At 40.2% G+C, this 21,281-nt stretch overlaps 3 protein-coding genes across 9 annotated transcripts; 2 read left to right on the plus strand and 1 right to left on the minus strand.

Annotated features, from left to right (window-relative positions):
* The first annotated feature begins 276 nt into the window (after positions 1 to 276).
* Positions 277 to 6,720, plus strand: rab7a (RAB7a, member RAS oncogene family). Its single transcript, XM_031278408.2, has 6 exons — positions 277 to 627; positions 2,591 to 2,653; positions 3,428 to 3,554; positions 4,669 to 4,887; positions 5,044 to 5,172; positions 5,299 to 6,720. The coding sequence occupies exons 2-6, from the start codon at positions 2,601 to 2,603 to the stop codon at positions 5,392 to 5,394; spliced, it is 624 nt and encodes a 207-aa protein (XP_031134268.1). The 5' UTR covers positions 277 to 627; positions 2,591 to 2,600; the 3' UTR covers positions 5,395 to 6,720.
* Positions 6,105 to 11,160, minus strand: hmces (5-hydroxymethylcytosine binding, ES cell specific). Of its 3 annotated transcripts, none has more exons than XM_031278398.2 (7): positions 11,040 to 11,160; positions 10,654 to 10,864; positions 9,475 to 9,618; positions 8,114 to 8,278; positions 7,593 to 7,747; positions 7,310 to 7,502; positions 6,105 to 7,207 (listed from the first exon to the last, which is right to left on the minus strand). In XM_031278398.2, exons 2-7 carry the CDS (start codon positions 10,840 to 10,842, stop codon positions 7,019 to 7,021), a joined length of 1,035 nt encoding a protein of 344 aa, XP_031134258.1. In that variant the 5' UTR covers positions 10,843 to 10,864; positions 11,040 to 11,160; the 3' UTR covers positions 6,105 to 7,018. The 3 variants fall into 3 exon arrangements, with proteins under 3 accessions (XP_031134258.1, XP_031134249.1, XP_035857979.1); XM_031278389.2 differs by having other exon boundaries at positions 8,060 to 8,278; positions 11,040 to 11,159; XM_036002086.1 differs by having other exon boundaries at positions 8,060 to 8,278; positions 10,654 to 11,159.
* On the plus strand, positions 10,854 to 20,526 carry LOC116035331 (tubulin monoglycylase TTLL3-like). Of its 5 annotated transcripts, none has more exons than XM_031278362.2 (14): positions 12,261 to 12,414; positions 13,057 to 13,206; positions 14,130 to 14,216; positions 14,367 to 14,470; positions 14,967 to 15,153; positions 15,247 to 15,302; positions 16,029 to 16,157; positions 16,251 to 16,365; positions 16,503 to 16,791; positions 16,887 to 17,035; positions 17,112 to 17,355; positions 18,210 to 18,469; positions 18,596 to 18,771; positions 19,898 to 20,526. In XM_031278362.2, exons 2-14 carry the CDS (start codon positions 13,107 to 13,109, stop codon positions 20,396 to 20,398), a joined length of 2,397 nt encoding a protein of 798 aa, XP_031134222.1. In that variant the 5' UTR covers positions 12,261 to 12,414; positions 13,057 to 13,106; the 3' UTR covers positions 20,399 to 20,526. The 5 variants fall into 5 exon arrangements, with proteins under 5 accessions (XP_035857977.1, XP_031134222.1, XP_031134239.1 ...); XM_031278379.2 differs by having other exon boundaries at positions 14,967 to 15,138; XM_036002085.1 differs by having other exon boundaries at positions 14,967 to 15,138; positions 15,256 to 15,302.
* Positions 20,527 to 21,281: the final 755 nt, after the last annotated feature.

The following is a 21,281-nucleotide window of genomic DNA, read 5'->3' on the forward strand; positions in this document are numbered from 1 at the left end:
GTATTCTATGCACTAAAAATGTATGTATAAAGGCTTTAGGCCGCCCTACATGTTATTGTAGGCCCAGTTTAATATGCAACTTCATTTTATACAATATTTGTAGTAGGGGGTCCCTGCTCTGTCTCTCTTTCAGTTAAGGGGTCCTTGGTTTAAAAAACGTTGAAGAACCCTGCTATAGGCTATTATAATTTAAGACATTGTGTTATTGTTATTGACTTCTCAGACTCCTGTGGAACAAGGCGTGTCCAGTGCGTGACGTCAGCCCTCACCGACAGAGCTTGTTTTGGAGGAAGTGAACAGAACTCGGCTAGCAGCTAGCACGTTAGCTTGACAGGAAAAGCAAGCGTCAAACGGGAACAGGGCGAAATAGACCATTGTACTAAATCGCTTCTGTTACACGAAGGGAGATATACATCGACAGTGGCAGTGTTGATTTTGATAAGTAGGGTTAGCTGCGAGGCTAGCTATCGGAGAGTATTCAGCTGTCGACGCTGTAAACGTGTTGTTTTTTTACGGCAGACTTTATAGGAGCTGTTAGCTAGGCTGCGCGTTAGCTAGCTAACGCTTCCAACCGAGGCAGAAGAAAAGTCCACTTTGATATTTTATTTCTGCAGGATCATCGCCCAGGTTGGTTTGTGGTGACTTTTGTTATTGGTTTTGCTAACGATATATATTACTAATAAAGCTGTCGTCAACTGTTTTACATTTATTAATAAACCTTTTTTAGCTAAACGTTAACGTTAGCTTAAATTAAGAAGTGTCACTGAGCTGTAACGTTAGTTGACACGGTAAAAACGATTGGCTTTAGATGTTTTAAAACGAGTCTTTAATGATACTGTTTCCCAACCTATGCTTCATCGTTCTTTTGCATTTGCTTAACGTTATCTATCTATCTATCTATCTATCTATCTATCTATCTATCTATCTATAGTTATTTATCATTTTATCTCCGAATGTACTGTGTGTATTCTACCCTGGCAACCTTAGCAAGTGTGTTTGATGTCTTTATGGTTGTTAGGTAAAATGTCGAGATAACTAGGACTCTACGTCAGTTAATTAAGTGGAAATATTTACAACCAGATATGTCGACAGATTTATCATAACTATGGATTTTACCGGTGTATGGATTTTGCTGTGCTAATCATGCTTGCCAAGTCATGGTTGCGTTAGTCCTGTGTTTAAAACCATGTGATCAGTCCCTGACACAGTGTCATGGGGTGCAGATTATGAGAGCAGCACCGATAGCTCTATGCTAGTTTTGCTTCATAATGGCAGTGGTGTGGATTCAAGCCGTAGCTTTTCAATCACATCAGTGGCTATAAACGTTAAGTGATGTGTGGAGAAAAACATATGATTGTGTTGTTTTTTTTCCACAATAATGCCTTTTCCAAAGTCTAACCTGAATAGAGTGATGATTTAAAGCCCACCGGTAATAGAGGTTGGACTTCGGTCATTACAGCTGTATGAGGCGGTTTATTATTACAAAGCACACTCAGTCAAAGTCAGAAATGCTTGGCGATGTCTGGAGCAGACCCACATCTGAGAATTTTTAATCAGCCAGGTGTTTTTGTAAAAAGAATAATCTGTACGCCAGCTGTGAGTAAGTTTAGCCTAGTTATAACGTAAATTAGTACTAAGTGGTGATTTATACATTACTAAGAAAAAGATTTGGAAGAGGAATTATGTTTAATAGTGATCTTATATCAAGGTATATAGATGTGTACATGGGGGATGAACTCATACATTTGAAGAAGACCTGAGGATAGCTTTGCCTTAAAATGAGTGCACCTATCTTTCCAAAAAATATTGGCGCTGTTTATTTGTAGCAATTATCTGTAGTTACTAAAATCTGTCAAGTCTGTGTGGAGATAATGATTGAAGTGCAGCACCTGCCTGTTTGGTAGGACAAATAATGTCTCAAGTGGGAAGGCATCATGATGCAATACAGCATAGACATGCAACTATTAATACCATTCATGATTCCATCCGGTATGTTTCGGATTAACTGGGTGTGTTACATTTTTGTTTTCAATTGATTGTAATGTTCAGCTTGTATAAAGGTACAATAATTGTATCTTGGAATGAAACAATGTTGTTTCTTCCATTGAATGGTTTGTATAAATATAATATAAATATCACAAAATCAACACTTTACAGTATAACAATAACAACCAGCTGTGGTGCTAAAAATAGTAGATGTCATCTCAGCTCAACAGCCCTAGCACTGCATTGTTCAACATATTTTGGGAAAGGAAAACAAATCATGAATAGTATTTAGAACCTCATGGTACAATGTGGTGCTGCATATTGGTTTACTCTTATTACTTTTTCTTTGTGAAGTGAAGGAAACGCACATATGTAAGACCCTGCACTTGGTTTCATTCCTAGAACAGGCCTTTTTTCTTTGGAGTGTATTTGGAGATGCACAGAGGCCTTATCATCTTTCACTGAAACCTGTTGGCCCATATCAAAAGGGTCATCACTAGAGCATGGCTGTATCCATGGTGTTTGAGCAATTCCAGCATTGATCTGCTTCTATTAGAGGAGTTTTCTTTTCCCCTCTAATCTATTTTTTTTTTGGTCTTCACAGCTGTGGCACAATGACATCAAGGAAGAAAGTACTACTCAAAGTCATCATCCTCGGAGACTCCGGGTGAGTGTTGTTGAGCCATAACCCCACAGATAAAATACTGGGACAACACTAAGGAGTGATGCCTGATGGTTTATTGTATACAAAAAAAACACTTAATTGGGGTATTAAAGAATTAAAGTGCTCATATTATGCATATTTCCCTTTCCTTTACTGTGTTGTATATCGTTTTTGTGCATGTAATAGGTTTAGAAAAGTCCAAAGTCCACCCCAAAGGGACTTACCATCTCCAACAGAAAACACTTCACCAACTGCTCCAAACAGCTCTATTGTAGTCCAGCCTTTACTTCAGAGACAAACATGCGTCACTTTGTAACACACGTTATAATGCTCGCCTAGCTGCTAGCGTGGCACACCCTCATACTCTGCTTCTGACTGGCTAGTAGTCCTTACCTGGCTACTGCGCATGTGCGACTCCCAAAAAAGATGGAACAGACATGAGATGCCTCACTCTGTAGCTAAAACAGAGAGCTCAACACACAGGGTGAAAAGAGGAGCTGCAGCAATGTGCAGTACAACAAAAATATGGTGTTTTTTGAAAATTAAACCATGTTAACCTATTCTGATATAACCTCTAAATATAATTATGAACCTGAAAATGAGCAGAATATGAGCACTTTAAATGTAGTCTGATACACTCACTCTAAATACAGCGAGCAAGGAATGTATTCTGTGCTTCACAAATCTATGCTCAATGCATCACAGTGACTTTTTCTGTTTCACTTGTCTCTGCATATGCTCTAAATGTTGTTCTGTGATTTATTTTTTTTCTCCTAGAGTTGGGAAGACCTCGTTGATGAACCAGTATGTGAATAAGAAGTTCAGTAACCAGTACAAAGCCACAATAGGAGCGGATTTCCTGACGAAAGAAGTCATGGTGGATGACAGACTTGTCACAATGCAGGTACTGAGGAAATTGGAAACTGGCAAGAATGCCATGCTAGCTTATCTCTAATTGAAACACAGTCATCATATTGAAAACAATCAATACAATAAAAAGCTAATACATTGTTTTGATGTATAAAAAAGAAAACAACCATGCTAATTCTTATTCCCCTCAGTAACAATGGACTACCAACCGTTTTAATGGTGTACAGTAAATTCATAATTTCTTTCTATGTCTGTTCTGTAAAAGCAATATATATATATCCATTAAGGAACACACATTTTTAAGGCTTTACCGTGGTTAGTTGAGTTAAGGTCAAAATCAGAATTAAAGAAGTATTTCACTGCTGGGAAGATGGCCTTCTCATAAAACCGGGCTGTCTATGCAGTGATAGAAACAAATAATTATGAAATAGTTGCTACATGACCAGAGAAAAATGAGAAAAAGGGCTTTTGCTCAGAGGTAGACATTTACTATTACTATTTACTTTGGTGACTATGGGGCAAAAGAATCTACAAAGCTGTGTTTTTCTTCATAAACATCATTATATGTATAATGTGTATTCTAACAACAGAGTGAAAACATTGTAATTTCCCTTGCGGGATTAATAAAGTATAAATTAATTTTATTATTATTATGGCTCGTGATGCTGAGTTAAAAATTTTTTTAAAAAAAAGGCAAACATCTGTGGCCGGTTAGCTCAGTTGGTAGAGCAGGCACACATATGTAGAGATTTATTCCTCGATGCAGAAGGTCCAGGGTTCGAGTCTGACCTGTGACGGTTTCCTGCATGTCTTCCCCCCCCTCTCTCTCCCCTTTCATGTCTGAGCTGTCCTATCATTAAAGGCGGAAATGCCTATAAAAAAATAAATAAAAAAGGCACACAGCACTATTAATGGTAAAAAAAGTCCCTTCATTTTCTTAGTTTCTTGTGTGCAGGCTTGTATGGTACCTCACGTAACTCCAGACTTCATCAGCTATCGCACAAATAGTGGTCGGTAATCAGGAAGATCTGGTTAATGTGAACCATGTAAACACTACAGTCAAAGTATTACCGTAAGCTCTTTATTTAGAATAATCTGATTATGTTGTGCATGTAAACACACCGTGTCTTCTCTATTCTGTATCTCAGATTTGGGACACAGCAGGTCAGGAGAGGTTCCAGTCCTTAGGCGTAGCGTTCTACCGCGGAGCAGACTGCTGTGTCCTGGTGTTTGATGTGACAGCACCCAACACCTTCAAGACTCTAGACAGCTGGAGAGACGAGTTCTTGATCCAGGCCAGCCCTCGAGACCCGGAGAATTTCCCCTTTGTTGTGCTGGGCAATAAGATCGACCTGGAGAACAGACAGGTGGGTCCAGACAATCACATTTATGTTTGCCAGGGGTGTCACTATGTGCACCACGTGCAAGGAAAATGTACTGTTGTGGTTAAAAAATTGGATTGAACAGTCATTCTCGCGTGTCCGATGTTTCTTAGTATAACATCAGCTCTTTTTCTCTTTCAGGTAACGACCAAGCGAGCACAGGCTTGGTGTCAAAGTAAGAACAACATCCCATATTTCGAAACCAGTGCCAAGGAGGCAATCAATGTGGAGCAGGCCTTCCAGACTATTGCACGCAATGCCCTTAAACAGGTAATGGAGGCCAGCAGGGAATCCTATCTGACAGTTTGACCCAGTCTGGTGAATGTTGAGAAATAACATTCATCAGCATCTGTTTCTGTGAGAGCTGGGTGATGCAACTATGTTGTCTGATTTCAGGAGACCGAAGTGGAGTTGTACAACGAGTTCCCTGAGCCAATAAAGCTGGACAGGAACGAGCGAGCCAAGCCGTCAGCGGAGACCTGCAGCTGCTGAGGAATCTGAAGATCTTCTGGGGGGGGAGGGAGGGAGGGCCCTCACTACCCTGTCTTGCCTTGTCTATACATCCCTTATCCCATGGCCCACTGTGTTAATCCTTAATGCCCAACATACAAGCAGCAGCCAACTCATTGAGTATACTACTACACACAAACATGCTGCACTCACCTCATGTATACAAAACACACATTTTCTATAAATATGAGTCTCCCAGCCCAAAGAACACCTTAGGGAAACATTATGGAATCTACTTGTACGATGCTTATTACTTCAGTGTTTCCCTATGTACTTTTTCATGGCGGTGGTGGTTTGGGCTAACCTCATTTTCGGTTCCATAAATATATCCAACTGCTTTTATTTGGATACTTCACGATAAATCAAAGCATTATCTCTACATGTTTGTGTTGACAAGTAAAGTTGGAAAACTGATTTTTTTTTTTTTGTTTTGTTTTTTTAAATCAGTTTCTTTAGCAGTGGTAGTTTTCTTAATTTCACGGCCCGCCACTGTGGCATGAGTAGAGGAAACACTGCTCCCCCGATTTTACTCATTTGTGTTGTGGCTTAAATTTGTTTGAATCTCAAAAACACTTGTAACCATGGTTTCACTTAACCTCATGCAATCTTAAAAAAAAAAAAAAAAAAAAACTGACGTAGTGAAGATGAGACTGTGCATGTGGGTCACATTATTATGCTGCCTGCTGATTTTCGTTAATTGGCAAATAATTATAAAATCCAGTTCCATGAAAAGTCCATCATACAAGTGTGTACAGATTTTTTTTTTTTTTTTTGCACTTTGCTGTCATCCACAATTGCTGAAGACTTTCAGACATCTCATTTTGGAGCCACAATAAATGCAGTTGTAGCTCAGGTTGAGGACACTGTGTGAATGCAGACTCAGCTCCTTGACGTAGGTGCGGTCCCTAATGAAGGTTCATTTTGTAATCAAGTTATTCGTGGTACAACATTTGACGTGGGAATGAACAAAATGAAGACAGCATGTCATTCTACCTGATGTCCTGAAGAGACTTTCTCAAGTATAAATATTCATAACTGATGCTATTAGTTAGTATGTTTCTTTTTACTGTCAACTATTGCAAGACTTTGTATATTTGCAAACCTCTCAATCATTGTGTAGGGAAGGCAAAAAGTTGTGTTGTAAATCTCCATATCTGACTCTGCCCGTTGCTCGTGTTGGCAAACAAAAGTGCTTGACATTTCTTTTAACTGATCAGATCTTTAACTGTCTGTTCCTATTATGTTAAAACGTTGAAATGCATTATAGATTACAAAAAAAGCATACATACTGTAACTTAAAAAAAAAAATTGGGGGGGGGGGAAGTATTGGCATTCATCATTATATTATTAATATGATAAATGCATAGTATCTACATTGTTTCGAAATGTCTTTGCGTTTCAAGTAATAAGGGTAATAAAATTCTTGAATAAAGCATGCTGTGTTTATTTCTGACATTTATTGATAATTTTAAATATAGTATCTGTGTAGATTTCTTTTTTTTATTGCATTTAAAAGTTACTAAGCAAAACTGTCAATAGTAATGGAATAAAAAATGCCTAAATGCTCTTTTAAACACTGCAGAGTTTTTAGTCCCAGTTCATATCTTCATGTGGCTCTTGGTTTCTTATTAGCTCCCTGAAGCCAATGCTGAAGTGCTCCTGTAGACTTGCACTGAGCCTTTTTGCTTTCGCTCTCTTCTTTACTCCCACATGTGTTGGGCTCCTTCCTCTTTGAAGGTGTGCTGCTTGTCAGCCAGCTCATCATCATCTTACTGCTGGCTGTGGGCTTGGGCTCCTAGGGGGTCAAGGGTCAGATTTGTCAGCTTTAAGCCACTTAAGAACTACATTTTCCTACTACAGTGAGAAAAAAAAAAAAATACCAAAGTAAATCTGATACCTTTTTGCTTTTGAGATCAACTGGCTGAAGGCACTCTGGAGAGTTGTTGCGGGAGTTGTTTACTAGCGAAGAGACAGGATGAAAAGTCAAAGTGTTTTTAGACTGGAGCAGTTTCAGGGCATCTAGAGACTTCACATCTCCAAAATCCAGCCATCTTCTCACTTCTTCCTCTCCATCCAGGATTGCTGGCATCCTAAAACACAACCACACAGTAATTTAGGATTTCATACAGACACAAATGAAAAAAAAAAAAAAAAAACCTTTCCCCATTAACTATCCTTACCTATCATGGATGCTTTCCAGGCTTGGGGAAGCATTAACAGTGATTACACTGTATGTGTAAAGGGGTTCTCCACCACCTGGAGGTGTCCAGCAGTCAAACAGTCCAGCCATAGTCAGCAACTTCCATCCAGTCCACTCACCTGGTGCTTCTCCTCCCTGGCCAACACATAGCATAGAGCAGAGGGGCATGGCCGCAAGAATAAGCAGGTTTTATGAATAAAAAGTGACACATTTTGTTGGAATGGTTGTCATTTTTTACACTTCTTAGCCTAGCACCAGAATCCAAACTGAAGCATGGGTTTGTATATAGCATGAATGGTAAAGAAACACCTGGTGGACACATGCACATTTTTGACAGGATATTTTCAGCCATGGTAATTTCCGCCACAGCTGCATTCTCTCTACTTCTATTCTGGATGAAAGCAAATGTTTGTGGTGCTTATTTTTTTTTTTAAATCCAATATGAACCTCTGTCAAGTCATGGGAGGCCTCCTCTGGAGGGCACACTGTCTCTGAATTCTCCTTATTGCAAGCTGGGGTTGAGGGGTGATCCTCGGTTTTCTCATGACTGGTTCCCTGAGCCTGAGGGAAGTATATGAAGAAAGGCTGCTTGTCTTTTTCCTTCCTCCTCCACTCATAAAAGCCATCAGCCAGGATCACGCAGCGCTGCCCTTTTATCAGAGGGTCCTTTTGGAAGATGGCAAAGTGATTAGACACTGGTGTGTGCATACATCCAGCACAGAGACCAAAGCATAAAACACAGGAAAGGTAATATAAACATGGCACAAAAAGTAAGGAAATTTGTGTTTGGTAGATTATTTCTCTGTGGTAACAATGCTTTTTGGCAATACATCTTATACCGTTGGAAAGCCTGTTTAGTTCCCTTTCAAATGGTTCCCCATTTGTAGGGAAAATGCATTTGTGGAATGAGCAGCAGCGCTGAGTATGTGGGTCGCGCCCATGAAAAATTTGCCAAATCTTCTCTGCCAATGTCAAACAGCTTATTCTGCCATTGACTCATTTGGTGTTTGGTGGATTGGATGATTGAAGTTTGAAGAAACAAGACATATTGACAATTTAACCATTTATTCATTTCACAAACAGGAGCCTCAGTAGTGTGTGGAAGAACCATACACAGCCACAACAGCCTGGCACCTCCTCCTCATGCTGGTCACCAGCCTGGTCACACACTGCTGTGGGATGGCATCCCATTCTTCTACCAGCATTTGTCGCAAGTCAGCCAACGTGGTTGTGTTGGTCACTCTGGCACGAACAGCACGCCCAAGCTGATCCCACAAGTGTTCAATGGGGTTGAGGTCAGAACTGCTGGCAGGCCGTTCCATCCTCTCCACTCCCACATTCTGGAGGTAGTCTCTGATAAACCCCGCCCTGTGGGGGCGAGCGTTGTCATCTTGGAGGATAGAGTTCGGTCCCAGACTGTGGAGATATGGGATTGCCACTAGTTGCAGAATCTCATCTCTATATCTCTCTGCACTGAGATTGCCTCCAATGATGACAAGCCTTGTTTTTCCAGTGAGGGAGATGCCGCCCCACACCATCACACTGCCTTGTCTTGCTTCTTTAAACTCCAATCATCCAATCCACCAAACAAGTCAATGGCAGAATAAGCTGTTTGGCATTGGCAGAGAAGATTTGGCAAATTTTTCATCAGCGCGACCCACATACTCAGCGCTGCTGCTCATCCCACAAATGCATTTTCCGTACAAATGGGGCACCATTTGAAAGGGAACTAAACAGGCTTTCCAACGGTATAAGATGTATTGCCAAAAAGCATTGTTACCACAGAGAAATAATCTACCAAACACAAATGTCATCACTTATTGTGCTAAGTTTAGCTTTGCGGTGCATTAAACTGCATGCACCTTGTATGTTTTTTTCTCCAATATATTCTCACTGCGGCAGTTGTTGGTGCTGTATTGCATCTTGCTCGGGTCATTCTCCTTGAACCAGGCAGGTACCAGGCCCCAACGCATCGAGGCCAACACACACTCATCAACCGGAGCATTCTGAAGACATAGGAGTGAACACAATAAAATGAGTACCTATAATGTTATTTAATGCCATAACCCATGCAGTACATACTAGCCGTTGGGGGGCTTACAATGGTCCATACTGTTGAGACTGTGACAGAGAAGAGTTTATGATTTGTGTTGTTGCTGCGCTGTATATTGTTATGTGTCCGTATTGAATCATTAACAGATTATCGGTGATGTGAAGTCTGTTTCCCTCAGGGTTAAGATTTGGTTCAGGTTTAGGTAAGGGGAACTGATCTCAACGGGGAAACAGAGTTCGATACAACATCGGTATCCCTCCACTTCGAGAGTTATTTAGACCTACTAAAAGTTTTTTAGGGCGAAATCTTCACGTCTACGTTACCTATTTGGCATCCTTCAATTGAAACAGTGTATGCATTTCGGTCAGTGTAACGCTTATCAGTTCAATTTTCTAAGCACAAACAGACATTTGAAAAAACAGAAAAATGGGTTCAAATATCCAATTTTTCATTTTTTCCACCTTGACAAATAAAAAAATTGGATCTTTAACCTGTTTTTCCAATTCTCTGTTTTTATTCAGAGGATCAGAAATTTAGAAAATTACAAAATTGCATCTGGGCTCCAATTATTCAATACTGCAATGGTATTCTCTTCCTCTTCTTTGCGGAATATGCAGGTCATTAACTGCATATGGACCAAAAAAAACTAAAAACTGATAGACTTTGGGGTCAGAGGTGCTTGCAACTGATGGTTTCGAGTGGGGGGGGGCGTAGCTAGGCGGAACGAGGGAGAGAATACCATCGCAGTACTGAATAATTGGAGCTCAGATGCAATTTTGCAATTTTCTAAATTTCTGATCCTCTGAATAAAAACAGAAAATTGGAAAAACAGGTTAAAGATCCAATTTTTTTATTTGTCAAGGCGGGAAAAAAAATTAGATATTGGAACCCATTTTTCTGTTTTTCCAAATGTCTCTTTGTGCTTAGAAAATTGAACTGATGAAGCGTTACACTGACCCATTTCACTCAGGCCCGGTTGTTACCTTACCTTATCAAAATGCCTCTGGGATAGCAGGACGGGACTCATAGACTGTGGGCTCTTGTTATAAGAGGGTTGGTATTTGTCCGCATCTCCATCCCTCCAGCGGGGCTGTCTACGCTGCCCTCCTCGGTTTCTGTAGGAGCAGGCTCGGCTCACCTCGTCAGAAGCAAGAGTACATGCAGTTCTTCCACACATTTTACGGGAACTTTCCGGCCACCTGGGAAAGAGGTTCAACAAATGTTGAGCTAGCTAGCTAAGGAAGTTAACAATTCGTCGGTGTTAGCATGTTAGCTTGAGTTAATTTCAGGAAACAAAACATTTGTTTTTCACTGGCTGTTACGTTAACGTTACTGTCAAGTTGAGGCACCGTTTAGAAACGTTGCTCGGCTTACCTGTTTTCTAGTGTTTTAAAATATATATCGTTAAAACGCCCTTATTGTATTATGTTATGAGGGTATGCGTGTTCATGTGTATGTGTGTCACAGACTGTTAGGTCGTGTGTGTGTTTGAATCATAGGTTTGGGGGAGGGACTTGCCTGGTTAACTACATTTGCGAAAGTCTCGCGAGATGGATAAGGTTAGTCGGGCAGCGAACGCAGCAAGAGAGTCTCGCAAGAGAGCGAGATGACAAAAAACAGATAAATATTCAAAATACAAAAAGAACATGAACATTTGGAGCAGGCTTTTTCCTTATTATTATATATAGTATAAATATACCCTGCTAATTATCATAATTGCTAAATATACAGACATTGACACTTTCTCTACATTTTGTATGGAAACTTTTTTTTATTATTGTGAAATATCCAAAAGATTTTGGACAGATTTGGAGTCTTACTTTTTTGAACTCACTAAATCTGTCTACTCTTTTAACCTTATAGATATTATCTGTTTCTATAGTAATCCAGATACTGTCACTCTAGCCTATCTGAGCCTACATTTCTAATATGGCAAATGTTACTGATATATTCACAAACAGAAAATGTATAATTCATTACCTAATAGCCTATCTAGACCTCTTCTTATAGAACTGAATTTTTTACTCGAGTCAGTTTGTTAAACAAATAAAAAGTAGCCTATAGGTACAGCTAGAAAGACAAGAGCTCCCCCCTAATCCTCTGATTGAATATGATTTTCTTTGTGTATGTTCATGTTGTTTTATTTATTTTTATGTAATCTCTTTAATATTCTCACTTAATGTCATAAATTATATATTTTGTGTATATGTAGTATTTTTGATCTATGTTGTTTACCACATTTGTATATTGCATTTAATAAAACAAAAAGTATATTTAAATATAAGTATTTAATAATTCAATATGACTAATCTTACGTAACAAATACGTAATTCGTTCTTTAACACGCCATTGAAAGTAGCAAGACTAATGTGCAATTAAGTTAAAAATGATTTAAGTAGCCTATACAACCGAAAGAAAACATGATGCCATAAAATAATAACGTTAGGATAAACTCCAATAGGGATATGAATATTTCCACGGAAAATGTTATGGTACAATACGGCAAACTAAAAGCCGCTGCCATGTATACATAGATATCTATGCCATGTATAAATGTCAAGGTTCTGTAACCACGTGGAAACCCCATAGACAGTATTGAAAACTCGCCATCCGGTTGAGTGCTTCTGGAGCTATCCAGCGGTTGCCGTGGTAACAATAAACAGGTCGAGAGTCGGGCGCACCGTGCACCGACCGGAGTTATTAATACCTATATACTGTCTATGATTAATACACCAGTGGACTTTAGCAGGTAAGAGGAACAAACACTAAACCATGAGGTCGAAACTTTGCCTAAAATAGTTAAGGCTTTGGTAGCTACTTTGCCAATAAGTTTTAAAAAGATTGTGTCAATGAGAAGGTTGTAACTGTGATATTGTTAACGTTACGTTAGTTAAACACAAAAAGGACTTGTAATCGGTGGTTGCTTTATTGCAAGTATTAACGTTAATTATTAGAATAAAAATATATACATAGGAACACATACTTTTGTGTGTGCTGTACATGCTACATGGTCTGATGTGAGTGTTTTCTGTGTAAAATAGATTACAGTAGGAGTTTAATTTGCATTGTTGTTGTTGGGATTTGTATCTGGTTTCGGGCCCCTGTTCAAAAGGAACTGAATGAAATCCGACTAGTGTCACGCCCTACCTGGAGTGTTAGGTACAAACCTGACAGGTGTAGCCAAGCTGTCTCCTGCATAGCAATTTGACCCACTTTATAGTCCACTGCACTTGGAGAGAGTCTGATTTACAAGACCAGTAGCCAGAGATGCACTTGCAGTTGTTTACAGAGTTTTCATAATTATGTACACATCATTTGTGTAACATTTGAACACACTTTTACACTGAATGATTGTTTCCCCATAAATGCTGTGTGTCTGTGTCCTCTGCAGCCGTCTGACCAAACCATGAAGCAGAGCCAAAGAAAGGGTTCCTATGAAGAATGAGAGCTGATGTTAATATGGAGGCCACCAGGTCCAAACAGTCTGTCCAGCTGTTACACCAGACTACTGATAGACGCTGCACACCATGCCCAGACAGTGGTGAGGGACAGACAGCAACAAATGAAAACACTGTTCCCATCTGAACATGGACCCAAGGACCAGACAAATAATACTGGAGATATATTTTCTTCAAATATTAATCAAAGGGTGGCCCCATTACCATAATTCATAACCAAGGATGGTAACCATCTACTACTCCCAAAATTGATTCACAAGTCTTGTAGCAGTAACACAGGCCTATATTCTGATTGTAACTTTGTCATTTTATGACTTCACATTGTCAAATTACAGATTACTCACAGAGGTTGCAGAACTTGCTGCTGAGGGACCCATTTATAAACTTAAACGTAACTTCTGTATGATTTCACACCTCCAAAAGGACTACATTCATAGAGCGGGCTTATAGATCATGAATGCTAAATTAATCATGAGGTCGCATTAAGGACAGGTGACCGAATGTTTGAACTCAGAGGCCACTTATTAAAGTTTCATGGCTTTGCTATTTTTGGCTCCAAGCTGAATATGTCAAGCCTTAATCTTTAGTTACACTGCTTTGGCTTTTCCATCACAATGGTATGCTTATTACATCTATGTGCTGTCCAGTTATATTGGGTTTATGTTTTATGCATTTAGGCATATAAATGCATATAGAATATAGGCTTATATCTTATTCATCAGCAAATGTGTGGACATTTTGTTTTGTAATAGATAAATTACATTTGCAAATAATGCTATGTTGCAAGAAACTGCATACAGGTGTTTGTGCATATTCTCCTGTCTCCTCCTTCATGGCACTCGACTGCTACATGTTGGCATGTTATGCCATTGAAGAAGGCTTTTCCATTTATGTTATGCCAAGCTTACAACATGGCCTTCTGGCTTACTTTGCAAACGTATTTACATAAGCCATTGTACCAAAATATTATATACTGTGTACTGTAACAATCCTACTGTTATTTCAGGGGAAACAGGAGGCTCATCCAAGGATCAGAAGGTCACAGCTGTGGTCCAGCAATGCAACCAAGATGAATGCAAAAGCCTGCAAACAAGTAGGTTTACCCTGCAGGTTGACAACCAACATGATGAATGAGTTAACTTGGTATAGTACTCCTCATACTGCATGAACAGTATCATCTCTGACTAGCTTTATAGACAAATAACAGTATAATTTACTCAACAGAGGTTTTGATTTGTGTCAGGTACACCTCCTGAGGGCAAAGTTCGCCGCAGTTTTGTCAGCTTACCTGCTCTTAACCCAGAGAGAGTGAGGACAGCCAAAGCTCTTGCGGACAAAGCTGTCAAGGTGAGTTAACATTACTGGATGTATAGTCTATATCCACATATTCCGCCGGATTTCACTCGTTTCGGCCGTATGTCTGTTTCCTTACTCTTTCTTTGTCTTGGAATTTTAAACTCTGGTCGATTTCTGAGGACTATGGTTAACTGCTCCTCAGATCTCTGCAGGGTAAATCCAGACAGCTAGCTAGACAATCTGTCCATACTGAGTTTTCTGTTGCATGACTAAAACAACTTTTGAACGTACACATGTTCCACCAAAATATTTTGCACCGCCCATGACGATTGTGATTGGTTTAAAGAAATGCCAATAAACCAGAGCACGTTTTTCTCCCATCCCGGAATGCTGTGTGGACTAGACATCCCTCCTCCGCAGCGCTGTGGAGGAAGGTCTGGCAAAGCGAGACTACTGGATGTATACAAAACATTCATGTGGTCACATACATTTCTGATTGTTCTACAAAGTTGTCCATTATTTAGATGTCTGCTTTCATTCCTCCCAGATGCATAAGGTATTCTATGTCCAGGGCCCTTACCCTGTCATCAGGGCAGCATTGAGGTCGAGAGGCTGGGTGGAGCAGCGTGTGCACCCCCCAAACCACCATGCTCACCAGCGCCACAGCGATGAGGGCAGAGCCAGCTCTAATGATGCTGGTGACAGTGATGACGATGACGGTGATCTAGATGAAAGTGTGATTGTTTCAGAAATGCTATTCCTAATATTACTGGGTGTGGATATCTATCTATATCCCATCATTAATGTACATTGCTCCTTTTTCTCAGACAACTCAGACAGTGTCGAGAAAGAGCAGGATCCAGATGGACTATATGATCTCATGGTAAAAATAACTTCTAAGATTGTAGGTAGGCCTGCACGATTCGGGGAAAAATATGAATCACGATTTTTTAGCTTAGAATTGATATCACGATTCTCTGCCACGATTTTTTTCTCACAAAGTGTAATGTTTATTGCACACATGAACCGTGACAAAACAAAACAAATTGGCAGTACCAAACATAGATATTGACAACGAGATATTTGGCAGCTATAGCACATTGCGCATCACCACAAGCCTGTAAATATAGAGGCTTCAATGAAGAGCATTGCAGCGTTTGGGAGCGCTTTAAAACCTTTTTTATACAGTCTATGTTTAAAACTCACAGAAGAAAGTAGTAGCGTTTGTGATGCAGTCGGCTCGTAAAATTAAATGAGAAAATAAGTCCAAAAAAAAAAAAAAAATATATATATATATATATATATATATATATATATATATATATATATATATATATATATATTATATATATGATTTTTTTTTATTTAAAAAAAATAATAATTATAAAGTAATTTAAAAATTAAATCGTGAACAGGGTGAATCGAGATCGCGATTTTATAACGATTAATCGTGCAGGCCTAGTTGTAGGCTAACATAAGGTGATCTGCAACGTGCAGGGGGGGGGAGCACAGCAAGTGAAAGTTTGCTGCTTACCTTGTTAAAACATTGAGGTTTGTAAACGCAAAATGCAACAGATACAGCTCTCATCCTTTCCCCCTACTCAAACAGTCTCGCCTGGTGCGGAATGAAATGGTTTATTTCTATTGGACAAACCGTAGAGACGCCATCAACAACAACAGCTTGCAAAAAGAACAGATCACCAATCATTTTGCAAAAGCAGGCAGCTTCACCACCAAGGTACATTTATATGCTATTATTTCTTACAGCAAAAAAAACTAATTCAATGGTCTCCTGTCACGCCCGCATCAATATTTGTCTTTTCTTTGTCAGGTGGGGTTGTGTGTGAACCTGAGGAACCTGCACTGGTTTGACTCAGCTGACCCAGACACCTTCTTCCCTCGCTGTTACAGACTAGGAGCAGAGGATGAGAAGCACGCTTTCATTGGTTAGATCGGACTTTATGGCCCTTCAAACTAACTTACACGTATCACTTTTTAATATATTTCCAGCATCCTTCTACTGTACTTTCACTCATAGAGAACGCTTAGAATAATTGCCTCTTTGTCTCTGTATTTTGTGTAGAGGACTACAAGAGGACAGCCTGCACCAGTTTTTTGAAGTACATTGTGGAGAGGGAGCAGGGTGTTCAGGGAGAGGGAACGAGCCACAACATTCGGGCTGAGAGGAAACTAAACAAACGGCGATCTAAACCAGTGGTCCTTTCCAAAATGATTAACAGCGCACTCAAAGTGTGCCACGAGTTTCTCGAGAGTCTGCAGCATAATGACATAGACATAAACTTGGAGACACCACAAACACTTACAAAGGAGGAGTGGGCAGAGTTTATCAACAGTTACTATCTTGTTGTCCAGTGAGTACTGTGTGTGCGTATGTGAGATAAAAGGAAACCAAAGTGCTCTTCAGTGTCTCACTACAGTCCCTCCCTCTCTCTGTTTCCTCGCTCAGTGGAGGAGCAGAGATCGAGAACAGTGATCATTTTGTGACCTGCTGCAAAGCCATGCTACAGAGGCTGGTGGAGGTCAGTCCACAGCTGCACATAGACGGCATACACAACATCTGGATCATCAAACCTGGAGCTAAGTCCAGGGGCAGAGGTGAGAGGTCAGACACTATCAAAGAGTTCCAAATATCTGACAAAGTCCTGGCTGACCTGCCACACCTGACTTCTAGGTATCAAATGCACCAGGCGTCTGGATCAGATCCTCAGGCTGGTGGACAGTGATCCAACCCTAATCAAAGAAAGCAAGTGGGTGGTGCAGAAGTACCTGGAGCGCCCCTTGCTGATCTATGGCACCAAATTTGACGTGCGCCAGTGGTTCCTGGTCACCGACTGGAACCCCCTGACTGTGTGGTTCTATAAAAAGTGCTATTTGCGCTTCTCTACGCAGCCTTACACGCTAGATACGCTGGATAGGTAAGACTGATTTTTTTTTATTTTAAGTTGTTTTTTTGGGGGGCATTTTAGGCCTTTATTTGATAGGACAGCTGAAGACATGAAAGGGGAGAGAGAAGGGGAATGACATGCAGCAGTTGAACCTGCGGCTGCAGCGTCGAGGCGTAAACCTCTATTTTTGGGCATGCGCTCTACCAGGTGAGCCACCCAGGCTGTGATATTTCTAAAGAGATGGGGGAGAGGGGCGGAAAGGAAGAAGCAGATGTGAAATCATATGAACATTGAATTTAAAAGGGAATTGCGAGAAAGATACAGAGTAAGGGAAAGGCAACACAGGTTATGGTTATGCTTGTCATTTTTGGCGGGAGATCTGATTTTGTGTGACATGAAAATAGCTGTTATCCTGTGGGTACATTAGCAACTTTCAAATCAACTCCAAAACTGCAAACTGGCTCTAAAATACCTGCCCACTTACTGTATAGTATAAGAGTGCTTCTTCTACCTCCACCAAAGTTGCACAAATTATAAGCAACAAATGAGAAATATGCCAAGTAAACACTGTAAAAAAAGAACTTCTATAAACACTTTTCCTACCCATCACTTCTCTACTTTCTTGCCGTTCATTTCTCTAACCTCAAAATCAGATTTTAGTTTTTTTTTATACCTGTTACTAAATATGTCTTGGTCTGATCACATGGTGAATATTACCATAGTCAAAGAGAAGATAGATTGAAGGCAAACTGGAGAGTACAAGTAGTGAGGGCCTTGTGTCATTTCTCTAATCATCATGTCTCATTATACTTCTCTCCATTCCTTATCACCCATTTTCATTAATTTTTCTTTCCAATCTTGGCCTCTTTACCCCATCTTTGCAGCTCTGTCCACCTGTGCAATAACTCCATCCAGAAGCACCTGAGACCCTCCCAACAGCGTCATCGTGGTATCCCAGCTGACAATATGTGGTCGGATGACCAGTTCAGGACCTTTCTGTCCAGCCAGGGCCAGGAAGCTCAGTGGCAGACAGTGGTAGTCCCCGGGATGAAGAAGGCTTTGATCCACGCATTACAGACAACACAGGATCTGATGGAGTCACGCAAAAACACATTTGAGCTCTACGGTGCTGACTTTATGTTCGGTAGGATGAGATCACTGTAACATGGCATTCAATTCTAATAGATTACCGTTTAATATTTGTATGTATTTTTACTATGAAAACAGACGGAATGATCACCACTTGGTTATTTGGTTCTCTTTTTCTTAGGTCATGACCTGCGTCCATGGCTGTTAGAACTCAATGCCAGTCCCACTATGGCTCCCTCCACGCCTGTGACAGCCCGCCTCTGTACTGCTGTGCAGGAAGACACATTACGAGTCGTCCTGGACTGGCGAGCAGACCGCACTGCAAACACTGGAGACTTTCAGCTCATATATAGACAGGTAAGAAAGAGTTATCCCGCCCTCTTCAGGTTATAGTGTACATTCAAGTGGAGATTGATATACATTACTTAAAGCGTAACTCTCGCCAAAATGCAACCTAGGGTCTTTTTGTGAATGTACCCGAGGCAAACTTTCGTTTAAAAGCATATTTAGGACGGAAACGCCACTTTTAAGATTTACCGTATTTTCGTTTTTCGGTCAAATGGCCTTTTGAATGAGAGAGCTAGGGGCACTTTTATGCTAGCATCAAAATCACTATTTTTAAAACACTAAGAAGGCTCGACACAACATGAGACTTTGCTCCAAGTATCACCAGGGGCTCTACACCTTAATGAAAGCATTGACAACATTGTTTGTGTACACAGAGTTTACTAAAAAGAAAGGTTTTGAACAACTCACGTTAGCAGTTATTGTTTACGCTATCCGCCATTTTCTCAGTCAAAACAAGTCGATATCCGAATGCGAATGAACGGACTCCTATATGAGGCTCCTTTTTCAACTACAAGGTCAATAATAGTTTTTCACTAACGACAAAACAACAAATTCTCCGTGCATTTATATGGAACTAAGCTTTAGGAGCTTTCCATCTTTACTCTCCTCCCTCGACTATTTTTGACTGGCTTGATAGACGGCGACCGGAAGAACAACAGCTACAGTGAGTTGCTCAAAACCTTTCTTTTTAGTAAACTGTGTACACAAACAACGTTGTCAATGCTTTCGTTAAGTTGTAGAGACCCTGGTCATACTTCAAGCAAAGTTTCATGTTGTGTCGAGCCTTCTTATTGTTTTAAAAATAGTGATTTTTGATGCTATCATAGTAGTGCCCCTAGCTAGTTAGTTAGTTATGTTTTATTTCTGTCATGCCAAACATTTTGGCCCATCCCACATGGGATTACAAGACACCACAAATTTACTTATTTAACAAACATCTTCCTGTCGCATATTACTAGCACTCTCATTCAAAAGGCCATTTGACCGAAAAACGAAAATACAGTAAATCTTAAAAGTGGCGTTTCTGTCCTAATTATGCTTTTAAACGAAAGTTTGACTCAGGTACATTCACAAAAAGACCCTAGGTTGCATTTTGGCGAGAGTTACGCTTTAAGATGCCACTTTTGGTCTCTAGGCAGCAGTTGACGTGCCACAGTATGTAGGAGTCAACCTACTTGTTGAGGGCTTCAAGGTCAAGTGCCCCTGCCCACTTCCTCCACTGAGGTCCTCCAACCGTTCGGCACCGAAACGCCGCCGTCCTGTCAAAGAGAAGGAACCTGCAGGAGAAAAAGTAAAGCCTCTGCCTAAGATGTTGTTGAAGAGTGCAGAGACTCAGCTCAAAAACATCAGCAGTGGGGTTCTGCCACCTCCTTCTCTTCCTTCTGAGCCGCCTGGACCCTTCCCTATTGAAACCTTCACAATTCACCTGCCAATGACTGTGAAGTCCATCCACCTGCCGATTAGTGGCCAGTCTCACCCTGTACTTTTGTGGAAGAGGAGACCAGAAGTATCAAAAGTCTGCTCAGAGAAAGACCAACGCTGTCCCATAGAGAAGCACCAAGGCCCTTCTTTGTCTTTGGAGATTAATGTTCCAAAACAGTCCAGACAAGCAACCACCAGCACCTTGAGTGCCTAAAAAAGACTTTCAAAAGAAGGTTTGTTAACCAAATCATCCACATACCACATCCATCATCCTTCAGCTTGAACTTTCTTTTTGCAGGTTTTTTTTTGGCCGACGTCATAATAAAGTCAGATTTTAATAGATTGCTATGTCTTGTTTTCACTCACTACTTTAGTTTCAGTAATGTGACTCACACTGGAGGGCCCCTGTTTTTTATTTTTATTTTTGATATTCCACAGAACAGGTTGTCAACAATTTGTACAGCGATTATTTCTTTCGTAGAACGTATTTTCATTACATGTTCACAGCGAAGTGTGTAGATTATCCAGAGTAACAGGGAAACTGTTTCAAGAATTCCTTAAAGGCTATTTTCAATGTTGTGAGCATCTGAAACAAAATTCCCTTCACCTCCAGTGTACAGTGGTGGAGTAAAAAATATCTAGGATAATACAAAAATAATCTTAATGACTTGATACCATCAGGGATAAGTAAGACAATGTTTAAATTTAGTGGACCAACCCTTCATTACAGAAAATTGCTTAAGTCACACATGATGCTAAACTCCTTATTTGACAACTTGAGCTAACAAGAATAAGGACAAATAAAGCCTATATCAAATGTGATACAGCAGTCAGTAGGCTACTAGTATGCCTACTTTTTTACCATCTGCACTCAAAAAAGAAAGATCTTTTTTCTGAAGAAGCTGTCAGTAGACCTATGTGGGCGTACATTGAAGTCACCAGGGTATTTGAATTTTCATTAAAAAAAATGAATGCGTTCAAATAAAGTAGGCTAACGTTATCCCATCACTTAAGGGAAAAAGCAGTGGTGTAGTCTACGTGATACGCAGGTATACACAGTATACCCACTAAGAAAGCTCCAGGATTTCCATATACCC

The sequence above is a fragment of the Sander lucioperca genome, chromosome 6, assembly GCF_008315115.2.
Source record: "Sander lucioperca isolate FBNREF2018 chromosome 6, SLUC_FBN_1.2, whole genome shotgun sequence".
NCBI lineage: Eukaryota > Metazoa > Chordata > Actinopteri > Perciformes > Percidae > Sander > Sander lucioperca.

Bases quoted from the DNA above. Each gene is read 5' to 3' on its own strand.
- hmces (XM_031278389.2), bottom strand. From the start codon at position 10,842: ATGTGTGGAAGAACTGCATGTACTCTTGCTTCTGACGAGGTGAGCCGA. The intron at 9,619-10,653 runs GTAAGGTAACAA...CTATGTCTTCAG, and splicing joins CCCAGAGGCATTTTGATAAG to AATGCTCCGGTTGATGAGTG. The intron at 7,503-7,592 runs GTAAGGATAGTT...GTTGTGTTTTAG, and splicing joins CTGGAAAGCATCCATGATAG to GATGCCAGCAATCCTGGATG.
- LOC116035331 (XM_036002084.1), top strand. From the start codon at position 13,107: ATGAGAGCTGATGTTAATATGGAGGCCACCAGGTCCAAACAGTCTGTC. The intron at 16,792-16,886 runs GTGAGTACTGTG...TTCCTCGCTCAG, and splicing joins AGTTACTATCTTGTTGTCCA to TGGAGGAGCAGAGATCGAGA. The intron at 18,470-18,595 runs GTAGGATGAGAT...TCTTTTTCTTAG, and splicing joins CGGTGCTGACTTTATGTTCG to GTCATGACCTGCGTCCATGG.
- rab7a (XM_031278408.2), top strand. From the start codon at position 2,601: ATGACATCAAGGAAGAAAGTACTACTCAAAGTCATCATCCTCGGAGAC. The intron at 3,555-4,668 runs GTACTGAGGAAA...TCTGTATCTCAG, and splicing joins ACAGACTTGTCACAATGCAG to ATTTGGGACACAGCAGGTCA. The intron at 4,888-5,043 runs GTGGGTCCAGAC...TTTCTCTTTCAG, and splicing joins TCGACCTGGAGAACAGACAG to GTAACGACCAAGCGAGCACA.